The 17,970-nt window shown below is 45.9% G+C and overlaps 1 protein-coding gene across 2 annotated transcripts in view; it reads left to right on the top strand.

Annotated features, from left to right (window-relative positions):
• The window catches only part of LOC138268549 (palmitoyltransferase ZDHHC3-like), a 71,053-nt gene that overhangs the window by 21,503 nt on the left and 31,580 nt on the right, over positions 1-17,970 (top strand). For both annotated transcript variants that reach the window (XM_069218288.1, XM_069218289.1), the window contains 3 exons: positions 9,485-9,573; positions 14,894-14,967; positions 16,482-16,594. In XM_069218288.1, coding sequence (XP_069074389.1) covers positions 9,485-9,573; positions 14,894-14,967; positions 16,482-16,594 — 276 coding nt within the window. The remainder of the gene's footprint in view (positions 1-9,484; positions 9,574-14,893; positions 14,968-16,481; positions 16,595-17,970) is intronic.

Here is a 17,970-nt window from a genome sequence, read left to right as displayed (position 1 = left end):
TGGAAACAATGGTAGATTTTAGGTGCAAGAACACTGGTGCTGGGGCCTGGTTAGCAGGGCCCAGCACACTTCTCAGTCAAGTCAGCATCAGTATCAGGCAAAAAGTGGGGGGTAACTGCAATAGGGAGCCATTTCCTTACAATATGCATTTCTGAAATGGGCAAAAGATACGAAGTTTAGAAGCAGTGGATATTTGCACATTTCGGAATTTGGGGATAATCATAATAGCAGGTGAATTAGAGGGAATTTCTCAAAATGTGTTCTTTCTTACATGCTGTCTTACATTTAGAAGGCACAAATGCAGAGAAAGACAATTGGTAATAACCCTTGTTCTACTATTCTGTGTTCCCCTAAGTCTCTCGATAAAAATGGTACATCACTTGTGTGGGTAGGCCTAGTGCCAACGACAGGAAATGGCCCAAAACGCAACGTTGACACAGCACGTTTATCCACAAAAAACGGACCCTTTTTTTTTTTTTTTTTTGTGTGCAATGTGCCTAGCTGTGGATTTTGGGTCCTAGCTCAGCCGTCACCTAGGGGCGCCTAGCAAACCTGTACATTTTCTAAACCTAGACTCCCAGGAGACTCCAGGATGGAGCTACTTGTGTGGTTCTGTTTCCCAGAAACCCCTGCAAACCTCAAACGTTTTCTAAATAAACACACTTACCTCACATTTCTCTGATGGAAAGTTCTGGAATCTGAGGGGAGCCACAAATTTCCTATCACCCAAGATTTCCCTTGGTCTCCTTATAAAAATGATACCTCGCTTCGATACGTGGGCCAAGTACCTGTGACAGGGAAGGGCAAAAACGTGCAGAAATTGAGGGAAGCCAAAGCGGATCCAAAAGGGCAGTTTTTTCCCATAGGTTTTTAGGATAACTCTGCTTTGGACACCCACACAAGTGGGGCAGAGTTTTTATCAGTATAGACTGGGTAATGCTGGTTGGTAGGATTTTTTGTGGTTTCCTGTGGAATCCAGAAATTCCCATCATACAAATGTAGGGAAAATGCATGATTTTAAGCAAGTTGAAGGTTTGCAGGGCATTGTGGGTAAAAAAAATAAATGGTGTGAGGTGCATGTGAAGCACACCACCCTAGATTCCCCAAAATGTTTTGTTTTCTAAAGTGTTTTCTAAAGTGTCTGAGTTTGGCAGCGTAGCCAAGTCCAAAAAGTGCAGCCGCTCACCATTGCAAGTGGAATGATATTGTGAGTTAGCCAAGCTCTGCTGGCCATATGTAAAATCAGCACCCAAAATAATCAAATTTCCTCTTGCTTGAGTTAGGATGAGATGCTTGAGCTGGGCGGGGAGTGCAGAAAGACTGTTGCCACCTTCAATTTGGGTGGGGGCATAACCATGGAGATAATGGTGGTCATCCCCCACTCCTATATTTGTTTCCCCTGGTGTCTGCTGGGATGTCTGCTCCCCCTCCCTGGGCTGATCAGGTGTAATTACCTTCATCTGCCCACAGGAGGGCATAAAGACTGTATTCCCATTAATTTGGAGAGGGAAAATGGCCAGCCCTCACCTCTCTTTCTGCCCCCCGGAGGCAGTTTGGGGGTTATTACCCTATCTGCCTCCCAGGACAGCAGAAAGATTTTGGTCCCTATTTATGTGGGGTGGGGGCATGGTGATGCCCATGGTGGGCAGCCCGTACCCCTCTTTTATTTAAAAAAAATAAAATACAAAAAAATAAAACCCTGGTGTCTAGTGGGCTCTCAGCCATCCCCCGGGACAGATTCAGTGCAATAGCCCCCAGTCTGCCCTTCTGGAGGTGGGCCTAAAAACTGCCTATTTGTTTTTTGGAGGGGGGCATTGCTGTGCCCATTCTGGGAAGCCTCCACCCCTAGACTTTTCTAAAAAAAAGAATCCCTGGTGACTAGTGGGCTTTCTGCCCCCATCCAAAGGGAGCAGTTTGGGAGTAATAACCCCCATTTGTCTCCAGGGGGGGGCAGAAAGACTATGCCACCCTTTCCTGAATATAAAAAAAAGTCTGTGGTGGCTCGTGGACTTTCTGCCCCCAGGGGGGCAGATTAGGGGCTATTGCCCCATCTTCCACACAGTGGGGTAGAAAAGTTGTATTATGCTAAAAAAAAAATAAGGGGGAGCAAAAGCTGCTCCCCAATCCCTGGTAGCCTAGTGGAATGAATCCCTGCTTGGAGATCGTCCTTCTGAGGCAATCCCCAAGCATGGATCTACTAGAGAAAGGTAGCTTTGGAAAGGGGAGATTCTCCCCTTTTCAATGGTACCTCTCCCGTTAAAATCGATTCTCAGGGGGCTGAGATATTCCCCTAAGCACAGAAGGAAATGGAAGCAAATGAGCTGATAAGTTAATTTTACTTGAATTTCCCCCCTGTAATGACGTCGGCTTGCACGGTGCACCAATCGTCATTTCAGGGTGGGGATATTTTTAGCCTTGGTTGCTGGGGAAGGCTAAAAATATCCAAATGAAATCCCTGACACCAGCACTACGGCATCTGACTTCTCTCGGCCGTCCGACGCACGCAAGTGGTTGAAAGTGCTCTCTTTTCCTTGGCAGACAAACACTGAGCTGGACATTGAAGTTTTTGTGGCTTATTCACAAACTGCATTTTGCAGTACATTTAGTAGTACAAAAGTAATACTACTCACGTACTACGAAATGCTGTTCACAATCCTATGTGCGGAGATCTCAGCTGTCTTTGGTATGAGGAGGTCCCTTCACGGTTGCAGAGATCTACGCACACTTAGGTATACACAGGTATACTTTGTAGTAGTAGATGTGGGATTAGTCTAAGGGGTAGCTTGAAAGTAGAAGTATTTGCACCTGAATGGAGGTAGTTAATGGCTAGGTAAGGAGGGGTATAGGGTTGGACGTGTAAACACAGACACCCACTTGCAAAACAGTAAGCCTATTGCTCTTCACAAACTACTCAAAACAGTAGCAAATACACACCAACTTGCCCTTGACATCCGTCCAGCCATACAAAGCCACTCACATGTACTGCAGCATATTCCTATAGAAAACAAAAGAGGCAAGGACTTAAAATAACCTCCTCCCCCCCCCCCCCCCCCCCCAAGAAATATTAAATAAATTATGAGTAGGAATTTTACATTTATAAATCGTGGAACGAGACTGCACCATGGCAGAGATGTAAATGTTTGCGCCTAGGAGTAACGTTACTATAAGTGTAAAGTTATTTCTAGGTGTAGTTGTACATGGCTGAATCTACATGTGTCAATTTATCGTGGATATGCCCCTTCCTATCTGTTGGTTTATTATTGAGCTCCGGTACCACGTGACATACCCCTGAGAACCCTGTGACTGTTAACCATGGCTACCATAAGAGTAAGGTGTGGAACGGGTTGGATTTGGCCCAGTTTGCAAAGCAATAGTAGGACGGAGCACAAGACACCAGTGGCAGTCAACCCACCATGTCTGCCCTGTGGCCTTCTTAAATTGGTCTGACAATCACCTCCCTTAATTAATCAATACCGATTAATTGGGGAAACAATAGCAAATGTCTGAATTAATGTGAACCACTAGATACAAATTATTACAGAAACATATTTTTACAATAAAACTTATATTTACTACTTTAAATCTTTGTATACCAACATCTTCCGAATGGAGAAATGAAAATGCTTTAATTTTTCTTTTTATCTAGCGGTCTGGTTGCTTTCCTTAAGTATCTTTTCTTTAAGTCAGTAAGAACTTCCGCAATTATTGGCAATACTAGCATGCGTGGCTTGCCTGCATCACCTTAAATATACACATGGTGGCACCATGGTTCCATGAATACAAGACAGTGAAGCATAAAAATGAAGACGCTTTACCCTCGATATAATAGCTTCTATCTGATAGAGACTTCTAGTTGCAGATTCCTTACCTTATAATTTTCCCCCAGGCGTTAAACTGGATCCGCAGATTTTTCTTCAAGCAATATCCTTGCGCGTCGGTAGGTGGCGTCAGTCGACTCCGCAGGCGGCGTGGTCACCGTGATGACGTCGGGAGTAGTACATAGACGCTGCCCTCGCGCAGTGACGTCAGTTCTTTTCTTTCCGCGCCACGCGCTGATCCGGAGAGAGCTATCCTAGGCTATTTTTTGGCCAAATTCGACCGTTTTGTCGAGCTTTTTTGGTACGACTTTGGTGCGTCGAGAATGTCCCCGAAGACCGGGTTCAAGCCTTGTGAGGACTGCCATTGGACGATGTCGGTGACGGATCCTCATCGCGTTTGCCTGTGGTGCCTTGAGTGCAACCACGTCCCGAAGTCGTGCTCTGAGTGTCGGCCATGCACCCGAAAGGCTTTGAGGGAGCAGTCCCTAAAGCTAATGGTGGGCGGCCCTCCACTCCGCGTAGGTCCCGGTCTCGCTCGAGAGGAAGGTCTCGAGATCAGTCGTGGAGTCATCACCACTTGTCTTCTTCGAAGTCCTCGGGTCAAGGTAAGAAGAAGAAGAAGTCGAAGAAGTCCCATCGCTCTCTGACTTCACCCCGTCGCTCAGCCGACGTGACGCGGGACAAGCGTCCATGCACTAGGCCTCCATCCTTGGAGCCTACGTCTGGGTCGACTCCGCGCTTCCCCGAGTTTCCTGGAGCCGAAGCACCCCCGTCCAACTTAAAGAGTTTTACAAGGCCATGCGCCTCATCTTTGGGCGTGCCGACCCCGATACGGCGCTTTCGGGCCCAAGGGGTTTGGCTGAGGGGCCTTCGGGTTCCGTGCCGAGGGCTTCGGCCCTGGCCACCGAGGTCGCCTCCGAATTCGTGCGCGGATCCGCACCAGCACCGGTCACACCATGGAGACCTTCCCCGGCGCCGGGTCGATTATCTACGCTCCCGACGTTAGTAGTGCCCACTATCGACGTCGACCCAATTCTCATCCCCGACGACTCGGAGTCAGAGCGACGTCGGTGACGCCGCCATCAGCTTTGGTGGGCCCTATTCGCCCGAGGTCGGATTCAGACCCATTTTCCTATGGGTACGAATACGGGTAGGAATTGGAGGGGTCCCTGGACCCTTATGAATACCAGGATGACCCTACTATGGACTGGGCACAGGACTTGGGTGAAGCCAGTGGTCTGTATACTTCTCCTGACGCTGGCATGCTGTCTTCTCCTACTGTGGCTACGGCGGAGGGAGCTACTTATAGTATGGTGGTTAGTAGGGTGGCTGAGGTCCTTGGGCTTGAGCTACCTGCTGTGGAAGTCAGGTCTAATCTCCTGACGGAGGTGCTTCAGCTTGGGGCTTCTACTCCGGAACCCCTTCTCCCATTTAATGTGGCCCTCACTGATGTCCTTTTGGGTACATGGTCCAAACCCAACACAGGGGCTCCTGTGAACAGGACTATCGCTCGCCACCATCGGCCCGTGCCGAACGACCCAAAGTTCCTGTCCCAACATCCTACGCCTGAGAGTCTTGTAATCCAGGCTTCCTCTTCTTCTGTGCGTTGCCTTCCGCACCCCCGGATAGGGAATCCAAAAGGCTGGAACAATTTGGTAAGAAGTTGTTTTCTTCCTCCAGCCTAGCACTGCGGTCTGTGAACCCTGCATGTCTTTTGGGCCGTTATTACCACTCACTGTGGGATACGGTTGCGCAAGTCCTGCCGCAGACACCGGAAAAGGCCCGTGCTATCGTCTCCCAAGAAGTGAAAGATGGGAGAGATGCGGCAACGTTCACTATCCGTTGTGGGCTGGATACGACCGACTCTCTGGGCAGATCGGTTGCGACGACAGTGGCCTTACAGCGCCACGCTTGGTTACGCACTTCTGGGTTCTCGGGGATGTCCAACAGTCACTCATGGACATGCCCTTTGATGGCACCCGTCTCTTCGGAGACAAAGCAGACTCGCCCTTGGAGAGATTCAAGGATTCCCGGGCTACGGCTCGGTCTCTTGGTCTTTCCTCCGCCACACGCCCACCACAGTCCGCTTTTCGTCCCTTTCGTGGTCACGGAAGGGGCGCCCTGTCGCGTCCTCAACCCAGCCACTGTGCCATGCACGCTGGACAACCTATGCGTGGCCGTGGACGCGGAATCCCACGCGGCTGTGGGACAGGGAACCAGAGGTCTGTCCAGTCCGCCTCTGCCCCCGCTGCAGCCTCCAAACCTTCCTAGTACGTCCCCTCACTCCTGCCCAGTTGGTGGCAGGAACCGCCATCACCTGCCCCACTGGGAACATATCACCACGGACAGATGGGTTTTGCAGATCATTTGGAAGGGCTACTCCCTCCCTTTTGAATCTGCACCACCACACATGCCACCATCCTTCCATCATCTTCCGGAGGATCATTTGGTGCTTCTCTGCCAGGAAGTCGCGGCTTTCTTGGCCAAGGGAGCCATAGAAAGGGTCCTTGTGCCAGAAGTAGGTCGTGGTTGTTATTACCACTACTTTCTGATACCAAAGAAGGACACAGGCTTACGTCCTTTCCTAGATCTTCGGGACCTGAACTACTTCCTCAAGAAGGAGAAGTTCAAAATGCTCACCCTTGCTCAGGTCCTGTCTGCCTTGGACCCAGGAGACTGGATGGTAGCGTTGGACTTGCAGGACGTTTATTTCCACATCCCCATCCTCCCTGCCCACAGACGTTACCTACGATTCGTGGTAGGTCGCAAGCACTTTCAGTTTACCGTGCTCCCTATCGGCCTTACCAGCGCCCCTTGGGTGTTCACAAAAGTGATGGCGGGGGTTGCGACTCATCTGCGCAGGTTAGGGGTCTCAGTCTTCCCCTACCTAGATGACTGGCTGTTGAAGGCGCCTTCGCCCCTGGCAGTTGTCTCCCACCTTCAGACTACGGTGAACCTCCTGCACCAGCTGGGGTTCACTATAAACCTGCCAAAGTCACACCTGACTCCCTCTCAGACACTTCCTTTCATCGGAGCTGTTCTGGACACTGTGCTGTTTCAGGCTTATCCTCCCGAAAAGCGAGTCCAAGACATTCAGGCTATGATTCTGATCTTTCAGCCTCGATCTTGGGTTTCGGTGAGACTAACTCTGAGGCTGCTGGACATGGCTGGAACATCAGGGCATTACCCTGCTGGTTCAACATCTGGCAGGCTCTCAACGCCACAGCATACGAAGTCAGCCGCCGACGCACTGTCGATCACGAATGGCGTCTCCATCCGGAGGTGGTTCAAGGTCTCTTTCTCAAGTGGGGAGAGCCTTGGTTAGATCTGTTTGCCTCTGCAGAGAACGCGCAATGTCAGCTATTTTGCACGTTGGAGTTTCCAAGACGGCACTCGCTCGGAGACGCTTTTCGTCTCGGGTGGAACTCCGGCCTCCTTTACACCTTCCCGCCCACCCCTCTTCTGCCCAGAGTTCTCAAGGAAATCAAGTACGACCGGGCCCAAGTTATCTTGGTGGCTCCGGACTGGGCTCGAAGAGTGTGGTATCCAGAGCTATTGGGCATGTCCATCGATCCTCCACTCAGACTGTCCCGAACCTGTCCAACCTCCGCCTTCATGCGTGGAGATTGAGCGGCAACAGTTGACGGCATTTGCCCTTCCACCCGAAGTCTGTAATGTTATCTTGGCAGCCAGGTACCCATCTACTGAAACTGTATACGCCTGTCGTTGGAATAAATTTGTGGCATGGTGTACCAACAAATCTGTTGACCCCCTTTCTGCCCCTCTTTCAGAGGTTCTTCTGTTCATTCTTTCTTTAGCCCAGCAGGGCTCTGCATTGGCCACCCTTAAAGGGTATTTGTCTGCCATTTCCACTTTTCTTAGGCTTCCTGATCGGCCCTCACTCTTTAAATCTTCTATTGTGAGTAGATTCTTAAAAGGGCTGACGTACTTATTTCCTCCCACTCCCTTCATCATGCCTCAGCGGGATCTTAATCTTGTACTTACTTACTTGATATGTACCCCCTTTGAGCCAATGAATAATTGTCCCTTGCGGCTCCTCACCTTCAAAACTTTCTTTCTCATTGCTATTACCTCTGCTCGCAGGGTGAGTGAGCTTCAGGCCCTTTTTTCAAAGCCTCCATACTTGTCTGTACACCCTGACAAAGTGGTGTTACGCACTAGAGCTTTCTTCCTTCCTAAGGTGGTTACACCATTTCATGTAGGCCAGTCCATCACTTTACCTACCTTCTACGCACCCTTACATCCTTCAAATGAGGAGGAGAGACTCCACCGTCTGTACCCAAAAAGAGCATTGGCGTTCTACCTCAATCGTACTAAAGATTTCCGGGTGGACGATCAACTCTTTGTTGGCTATGTGGGTGCGAAGAAACGGAAGGCGGAACGGAAACGGAATCTCTTGATGGCTGCTTCTTTGCATCAAAATGTGCTACGCTTTGGCTAAAAGGCAACCTCCTGAAAGCTTGCGGGCTCATTCTACCAGAGCAACTGCTGCATCCACTGCGTTGGCACGCAGAGTTCCTGTCCTGGATATCTGTCAGGCAGCTACGTGGGCATCCCTGCACACGTTTGCTAAGCATTAGCATTACTGCCTGGATAGTCAGGTCCGTCGAGACGGCTACTTTGGTTGTTCAGTCCTAAAGGACTTTCTAGTATGATCTTGGTTCGCAGCCCACCACCGAGGATGGCATTGCTTGGGTATCTATTCTAAGGTAAGGAATCTGCAACTAGAAGTCTCTATCAGATGTACAAGTTAATTACCTTCGGGAATGAAATATCTGGTAGAGACATATTCTAGTTTCAGATTCCTTACCGCCCACCCATCCTCCCCGCTTGCGAACTGATTTCTAGGGACAGGGATTCCCTCTTTCAGGTCCTTAGCTCTGGCGCACCAATCTCAGTGTTCTTAGCAGCTCTGCGCTCTGGCGTGGAAAGTCGTTAGAAGAAACTGACGTTACTGCGCGAGGGCGGCGTCTATGTACTATTCACGACATCACGACGCCTGCGACATCTGCGGAGTTGACCGACGCCACCTAGCGACGCGCAAGGGTATTGCTCGAAGAAAAATCTCCGGATCCAGTCTGACGCCTGGGGGAAAATTCTAAGGTAAGGAATCTGCAACGAGAATATGTCTCTACCAGATATTTCATCACCGAAGGTAAGTAACTTATACATTATGCACTCTGCACATCCACTGTGTGCTGCTATGTGTAGGTAGTATGAACCTCACAAGTGTGCCAACAGACAGCTGAGGCCCTCTTTAATCAAAGAATGATGGCATCAATGACAGCTGCACCCTTGCTGCTTGAAAACTAGCTTGACTTGGAGGGTGCATTATCCTGTTTCAGGGCGCCGAACATAGGTACAGAAGGCTCCACTGCTGCCAAGTTTTCAGGATATTTTTAGGCCGTAGATTTGCCCGTTTGGAAGTCCATTGGATAATGTTATCAGATATACTAGACCACACTAGGAGGTAAAGCCGCTTTGAGCATTGATCAGGATTCTCGATTTTCATGTTATGCGGCAAGTCCTATGAGTTGTTTCTAGTTTGTGATAATGTATATAGCTCAGACATTTAAACGAGCTATCTATGCAGTTGCTTTTATTCTTTCTTTCTTTGTTTCTGACATTTTTTTTCTTTTTTCCAGTGTATTGTTTCCTATTCATACGACTGTCATCCATATCATTATTTTAATGATCTTGGTCAGCCACCTGAGGGCAGTTTTCACTGACCCGGGTAAGTCAGATCTGTTTTTTGTATCCGTGTGTGACCACAAAGCAGTCAGATTGACACCAGCTAATGAGTCAAATAAAGATCACGGAGGAACAGATGGAATACAGCCACAGGCTGCTGCTTCATAGAGTTTCACCTCAGTCGATTGAAATCAATTGTTAAGGATCAGTTTTTACTACTCTGCCAGTTTTTCAGTACACAAAGTCGAGCGCCACTTAAGCTCAAATAGACTCATTTCTGTTGTCCCTCTCTCGAAATGGAGCCGGTGATGTGTATGAGGTCTGATGGATTATCTGTTCTTTGGCCCCTGATGAACGCTAGCGGGGGCTTCTCTAAATCAGGCCTTTTCTATTACATGTCTGTGAATTTGCATATACATATTCGTGTTTGTTGTTTCCTGCCTATGTGTTAACGTATACATGTCATGAATGCATCCTTTGCAGAACTAGACTGAAGATTGGAAATAGTTGAAAATATTTCAAAGACATCAAACTTGGACTTAAAGTTCCTCAGTTTTTTAATTCTTATTTTTCTTAGAATCTTTCTAAGATTCCCTTTCTTTTGATAATGTCTCTCTCTTGGAGGTCTTATAAAAGTAATGCTGACATAATTTGCCTTTCCCATCCTTATCATAGGTCTAGAATTTATATTATTATTTGGACGGTAGATGACCTAGAAATAACATTTTAAAGTCCAGCGACCCTCACATTCATAACTCCTTAGATCTGTTCTTCAGCATTCCATATTTTAATCTTTCATCTGTATAGGTGAACCATTTCCCTGAATGTTCCCTTTGAAACTGTGTTAAATTATTCTGGTCACAGTATGAGGATTCCAATAGTGTTATTAAAAATCTTAAAAGAGCATCCCCCCATGAATGTCCCAGCTTTGCAGCAATCCCGGTAACTGACAAAGAATCTCCAAATTCATAACATAGCATCCAAACTATATACGTAATAAAAATAAGAACTCAAATGTTTCATCTTTTGGTATATTGCAAAACTATGCATAGAGGGATAGAGATGCAGCATTCACTAAGGGAAAGTATCATCCTGAGGTAGTAACCATGGCAATAGTATAGGCCTTCACCCAATCAGGTTCATTACTGATAAAGTCAGATTTCTCCCTCAATGGCGTTCCCTTCACCACTCCATAGTCCTTATCCTTCCTCTGTACCAACCCATTACAGTCGTACTCCTCTCCAATTTGAGTTTTACACAGCCCTGTGCGATAACCCCCCACCACATTTTTGAGACAATGATACTCTTCTTAACCTTCTTTTTAGTTTTAAAAGGCACTGAATAGCACGGGTGCCACGTCAGCACAGTTCGTATTTGTTAAATTCAAACCCATACATATTTTTGCAAAATTCTTCTCGTTATACCTCTTTTTATGATTAGCCAGACAGCTTCAAAAGCCTTCAGCCGTACTTGTTGCATTCACTCTTTTCTATCCTCACTTCTCAACACTAACAGCAATAATATAGAACCTGCCTTTTCATTTTTTTCAAAAGGTGATACAACTCCCACAGCCTCAGTGCTCATGGCAAGTGCCCACAGTATCTCCCACACAACTGTTGCTGAAGTTCTCGCTACCACCATTTGTGTTCAGAACTTCGCCAGAGAGTTCATCCTTTCTGGTAGTCCATGTGACTAACCTGCATAGAAACTTCTTCAATCATCAAACATTTATAGAGCTCGGCAAATCACCCATGAGGGTCTTGAGGCGCTGGAGCTGTATGCTGCTGCGTTGAGAAATTACCATTTGAACATCCATGTCTTTAGTTCTCTTCTGAATAGCTGGAGTAAGGGTGCAGTCCTGAGGTGCAGGGGGCGGTTCTTCCAAGCATTGGCTGCCAGGTGCGAGTAGGAATGTCTTCCGCTGTTGGCTCGACGGGTCCGTGGGGTGTCTTTGAGGGAGAGGGAAGCTGATTGGAGGTGTCTGGTTGGTTGGTGGAAGTTAATGCATTTGTTGATGTGAATGCTGTACTTTAATGTGGCACTTACAATCTTTCAAAAATACCTTCATTGCTCTGAAATGATTAGGACACCATTGTCTGTCACAGTGTTCTTCGGAACCGAAAGTCTTGTGAATTGATAACTTGAGAAAATTAATCTCTGTCTCACTGCTGGTAGCATTAATTCAAAGGGACCTATATTATGCAATCAAGATAGGCAGCCTTTGTTGTCAGTGTGTTTCTCATTGGCAGCACACTGAATTCCAGTATTTCTATTAACATGGCCATCATTGGCCATTATTGGCCTCCAGTACTTCACTATAACCCTAGCTATACTGAGACTTCTAAACAAGTCATTCTCATGGACGATATTATCTGTCTTTCCTGTCCCTCCTCCTGAAGGTGTCAATCCTTTTTTCCCTAAGCTTCATTTCATTATTAATATTGTAGAACACTTTGGAGCTCATTATGACTTTGGCGGGTGGCAGATGCCGCCCGCCAATGTCCTGCGTCGGGATGACTGCCTATGTGGCCGTCCCTCTGCGGGCCCTATTACGAGTTTCCCACCAGGCCAGTGGGAAACACACCACAAAATTGACGCCAGCTCGTAATTGAGCCGGTGGCAATGTTACGGTGTGTTGTGCTTTTCACTGTCTGTAACTCGGGGCTGTCCATGGGGGGCCCCGATGCCCCCCTTCTGCCACCCGTTGCATGGCGGTCCGACTGCCAAGCAAAGGCTGACGGAAAGGGGACTCTTAATCCAGAGGGCAGCGCTGCTTGCAGCGCTGCCGCAGCAGATTACGACCGCCAGGCTGTCGCAACGTGGCGGTGTCGGCGGTTGGACCATGGTGGCTCCACCACGGTTGTAATGTGGCGGTCAGACCACCACACTCGTAATGAGGGTCTCTGTCTCTTTAACCCTTACCATTTTGCACAATTCCTCTATCATGTTTTCATATACTTCTCAACACTTAATCCACTGCATTCACTTTTCCCCAGTATTTTCTCCAACACTGCCTCTTTCATTCGCATGACTTTGCAATCTTCACACTATTCAACATCCTTTGTTTTTTCTGGCATGTGAAACAGGCAGTCTGCTGCTTTGCTTTGGTTCTTGGCTCTGGCAGATATGTTACCTGAAAATTAAGTTTAAGACAAACATCTGGTCGCAAAATTCTGATCGGGTTCGTAAAAATCGGAATTATAACAGGTCACTGTCTGATCTACCTCATGAATATTAATGAAGTAGGTCACATATTGCAACTCACTATCGTTGGACACATTCACAGTGATGATGGTCTACTGGGGCCAGCAGACCAAAATGTCTTTAATTGAATTTTATAATATACTTTTTTTTCAATGCAACCAATTTCCTTAAAGTCCTACGCCCATTTATGAGTTGGAAAAAACTTTCACTTTTTCTAAAAAGGGAAAAGTACATAAAGAAAAAACATTTAAACGGTCACAAACACCTAGAGCATTTATGACATTTAAAATGCATAGTAGATCTGGCCCTTGGTACCTTCCACCCAGCATAAAATACTCGTGCAAGCTGAACCTTTGCAAGAAACCATTGAATGCACTGCTTATGGTCCATCTAAACAGTGAAAGTGGAGCCCCGTAAAAAAGAGCTTTATGGTATGCAGCCCCAGTAAGATCCCAGAGCTATTTTCTTATTTTGCTTCTTTCCATGTTCAGGATGTCAATACAGTACCATATCTTTCCTATCTGTTTCCTGCAACAGGACAACTCCCTGCACTTTCCTCAGTGGTAAATATAATTTTCTTCTTCATATCTTAAATTCCAAGTGAAGGTGTGTATACTACTTAATTTTTGATGACATAAAGGGGGTCATTACGACCCTGGCGGTCAGAGACCGCCAGGGGTAATGTGGCATTCGTACCGCCATCAGGCTGGCAGTACGGAGACCCGTATTACGACCGCAGCGGTATTGCCGCGGTCGCACCGCCGGGGCCGGCGGTTTCCCGCCGTTTTAGCCCAGTGGTGATAATCCGCCAGGGCAGCGCTGCAAGCAGCGCTGCCCTGGGGATTATGACTCCCCTACCGCCAGCCTGTTCCTGGTGGTTTGCACCGCCAGGAAGAGGCTGGCGGTAAGGGGAGTCCTGGGGCCCTTGGGGGCCCCATGCAGCTTTTCACTGTCTGCATAGCAGACAGTGAAAAGCGCGACGGGTGCTACTGCACCTGTCGCACGGCCGCAACACCACCAGGCTCAATTAGGAGCCGGCTCCTATGTTGCGGCCTCATCCCCGCTGGGCCGGCGGGCGTAAACTAGGTTTGCGCCCGCCGGCCCAGCGGGGATGTTGTAATGGGGACCGCCGCCCGCCAAGCTTGTAATGACCCCCAAAATGTTTGCTGGCTCTTTCGTTCAAGCACAATCTATGCTTACTTTCATCCTATCTCTCATGATCTTATTATTCTTCAGATCTTTCTGGCAAATTTCTAATAATACTATTACCCACTGCACAAGGGCTTTAACCACCACTTCTATCAAATTCGAGCTAAGACTTTTCATTCTGTCTAGTTAGTATGACTTTAGGTACATTATGGAGCTTACTCTAAATTGTTAGATTTCTGTTTCAGTAGCTTGTAAACTCACTCCCTTCCAATGTTTTGGAAACTTAAACAGATTTTTTTTGTTGCTATAATGTCTCCATGAAACAAAGCGCATGCTGGAAGAGCATAACCTTGTGCACTTTGGCCAGTCCCTTTCTTTTCACCTTTTGAAATTAGGTAGCAGCAAAGGCTAATCCAAAGGGCATGTTTACAAACCTTTAGCCCCACGTTGGAATTGCTAACAAGGATATTTAGGTTGCTGACAGAACCTCACTTCATATGCTGAAGAGAGGGCCAGTACACTATAAACCATAGTTTGTTCCAAAATGGGACTCGTATGTTTTTGTTCATATCACATACGCAAAGACAAAAAAAATTGGCTTAGTCAGAGCATGCTGCTATGAGAATAAAGTCTGGCAAAGTAAATGTGCTTCAACTTGAGAACCGAAAAAGCCTAAAGCATAACTAACTGTTATCCTTTTCTGCAGCGTGGAATAAGCAGGTTGTTCTAATTGAAGCAGTCGTACTGGTGCTACAGGGATGACTTCTGACTAATGAGTGGTTTAAAGTCCACATGGATGGCCAAAATATGTTGTTCAATGAATTGTATCTGTGGGATATGTAATTCGAATATGACTGTGTACCTTTGCTTGTTTTGAAGATTGAGTAACTCGGTGATCCGAGGATCTCCAAAGCTTTGTTGTAGTATTCTTTCTGCACTTCGTATTAGGCAGACCACCTGTGAATATGATAGACTGTTTCATGCTTTTCCCCCTTCTCTTTCTTTGGAAGGTCGGGTGCCCCTCCCTGTGACAGCGATAGATTTCTCGGTCCTCCATGGAGGCACACCTCGACTGAATGAGCGGGTAAGACTGTCTCTTCTTGTCCGCAAGTTTGTAGTTTCATGCTCTATAGCAGCCATGTTGGAAACAGTGTAATGTGTGATTCCAGTTTACTGGCTTTCTAGTTAATTTTTCAGTTCTCGGGGGGTGGGGGCGGGGGGGAGTGCACATGTTCTAAAACTGTAAAATAAAATAAAATGACAAGCTTCTGCTCTGTGCTGGATACCTTGAAGATTGTTTACTCTCATCATATGATCGATGCTACTGTACACGTTGATAAAAGGGAGAATGCGGCCTGCTGTGGAGTTTTTTTTTTTTTTACTCTTTATTTGAATGATGAGCATTTGACGCTTTGCAAAAAACATTTTTATTGAAAAGAAACATCTCCCCATAAGTTGCTGTACTAATGTTTGAACTCAGTGTGGTTTGTTTGGTTGCTCACTTCAGACCAGATTAGTGGAAACCAAGGTGCGATGGGCAGGTGAGTGAAAACTTGCAAATAGAATATTGTGTTATTCAGTACACATGTGTATCACCGCTATTTACCCATAACAATTGGGCAGATACACAAAGACATTGGCTTAGAATGTTGCAGTAGGGATAATTGGCAGAGGTATGTCAGCTTTGGGTTTTCTCTATTGCGAGGTAGGAATGTGTACAGAACAGTGTTCTGTAGCGGCTGGATCCTCTACTATACCCCTGTTAGACTCAACAAAACGCTTCAGTCGGCCGGGCGGAAATCTTCCACATGTGATAAACCGGGGGATTGGGAGCAGGTGTTTTGGTCGAACGAGGTATTGAGATGACAGCGGGTTATACCGTTGTCCTTCTTAGCACTACTGGGCCTTTCAACCCCATCCCCTTAATGGAAAGAAGGTGCACAATTTATTTTTGTTTCAGCGGTGGTGGCTCGATCTATTATCACAAATTGCCGTAAACCTTCAACCAGCCCCATGTTCTTGGAATGGTCTAACAGATTGAAGACAGTTTGCAAAAGTGAATTTTGGTATCAGACTTGGGTCAGTAAAGTGACACTCTATAGGAAAACATGCAGCAATTTCACTGTAGTAGGAGCCTCTTTAATGGAGCAAAATAGAGAAGGCAATGGCACTTTAGAAAATTTGATAGGACTTTTAGTAACAAAGGATTAAGGTAGTAGGCATTTTATTATGTAAAGTCACTTTTGCTCATTTTTATCATGATGAACATGCACTAAATGTTTTATTGTGTTTGCCATGCAGTAAGGCATTTTTTAAAGATTATGTTACAGTGCACAGAATTGCGCTGGTAGGGTGGATTGGGTTTAACACGCTAGTTACTTTAGACAGGACATGCACTTTATGGAAGTGTATAAATGTTTATTAATGTATTTTTTATGTTGTAAATTTAATGTAGTTAAGTGCAGTTGCATGAGTGATATTGGACAGTTGCCTTCCTAGAGAGACTAGGGAGTTGATAAGCAAATGCTTTGCTTTTTTTTTTTTTTTTTAATATTCATGCATTCGGAGAAGTCACATAAGTATGTACTTCCTTTCCAGGGTAATGATGACTGGACCGTATGTAGTCGATGTGAAACATACAGACCTCCACGAGCACATCACTGCAGTACTTGCAGACGCTGTGTGCGACGTATGCATCACCACTGCCCATGGTAATTTCAGACATGTACATCTTCTCCAAATAGCTGAATACTTTCAGTTGAATCAGTACACAAATTCTTCTCTTCCTTATCACCCTAGCAGATACTCAGCTTAGCATGCAACACGATGTAGGGATGCCATGTTTGTGGTTATTGAACAATGTAGTCAGTTCATGAACAACATCACTCTTTTTTTAAAATTTATTTCATCAAATGTACAAAATCACTACAGATTACTTGGGTGCTCCTTACACAAGTGGTTTCTGCCAGGGAAAAAATGCTTAGTAATGCTAGAAAGTTAGGGGTCTGATTTAGATATTGGTGGACGAGTTACTCATTATATGCTATGGGATTTAGATTTCGGCGGATGGGATATCCCGTAACTCACACGCCAATATCAAAATACGGCCCAAGGCAACAGTGGTTTAGTAAAATCCAAATCCTAGAGCAAAGGGGAAAAAAACCTTTATGTCGAACAGTGCAATTGAAATAAGTACAGTGATGGATGCCCTTGCCTGTGTTGGTGTATCATCAGACCAATAACAAGCATGCTTCGTCAGGGAGAACATTATTTTTGAACTCTACTTTGCCAGCACTTGAATGTCCACGGATGGAAAATGTACCCTAACTACAAGGACTCTTAATAAAAATTCCCTTGCCAGACTACACCTAATTTGTCCTTAAACATTCCCTGAAATTGTCTGTTTCACAAATTTTCTTTGATAGTACCGCAATATAATCCTTTAGTTTCTTTAGACATTTTAAGTCATTATCTGTTTGTTGTATTTCTTCTGCCTCTCCAAACCCATCTAGCCACTTACTCATTGGCTGCATTTTCTTTAGTCTAAAAGAGAATAAATTGTTATGATGGGAGATGTTTCAAATCCTAAGGTACTTCAAAGGTTAGACATTAACAATATGCTCAGTTAGGAAAGAAATAGCAAATTATAGACTTACCCAGACTACATTTGTAAAGTCCTTTGCCTTAAAAGGGTTTATCATTTATCGTAATTTTTGAAGTACCCACAGAATCCAGGTGTGTTCTTTTGGTATGCCAAATATTTGTAAACCAATGTGAATAGTTTTAAGGTGTTTGTGCATATACTTTGAAGGGTCTTGTGGATCATGTTATGCTTACTTTTCTGTTGTGCGATCTCTACAATGGAAAGACGTTAGCCCAGTGTAGCTAATGAATAATCTTTGTATGAGGAATGGGGTGGTTTGGGACACGCTTCTATGTTTTTCTGAGTACAGCTTCACATACATGGGTTGCACTTCTAGAATTAAAATCCACACAGAATCAACTTTAGATGGTGTGTGCTAACTTCTACATAGCAACCCTGCAAATCCAAAACAGTGGAATATTTCTCAAAGGCGCCTTTATACCT

This window comes from Pleurodeles waltl, chromosome 12 (assembly GCF_031143425.1).
Source record: "Pleurodeles waltl isolate 20211129_DDA chromosome 12, aPleWal1.hap1.20221129, whole genome shotgun sequence".
In the NCBI taxonomy this organism is placed as follows: domain Eukaryota; kingdom Metazoa; phylum Chordata; class Amphibia; order Caudata; family Salamandridae; genus Pleurodeles; species Pleurodeles waltl.
The sequence above is the reverse complement of the archived record's forward strand: the minus strand, read 5'-3'. Positions and strand labels throughout refer to the sequence as shown.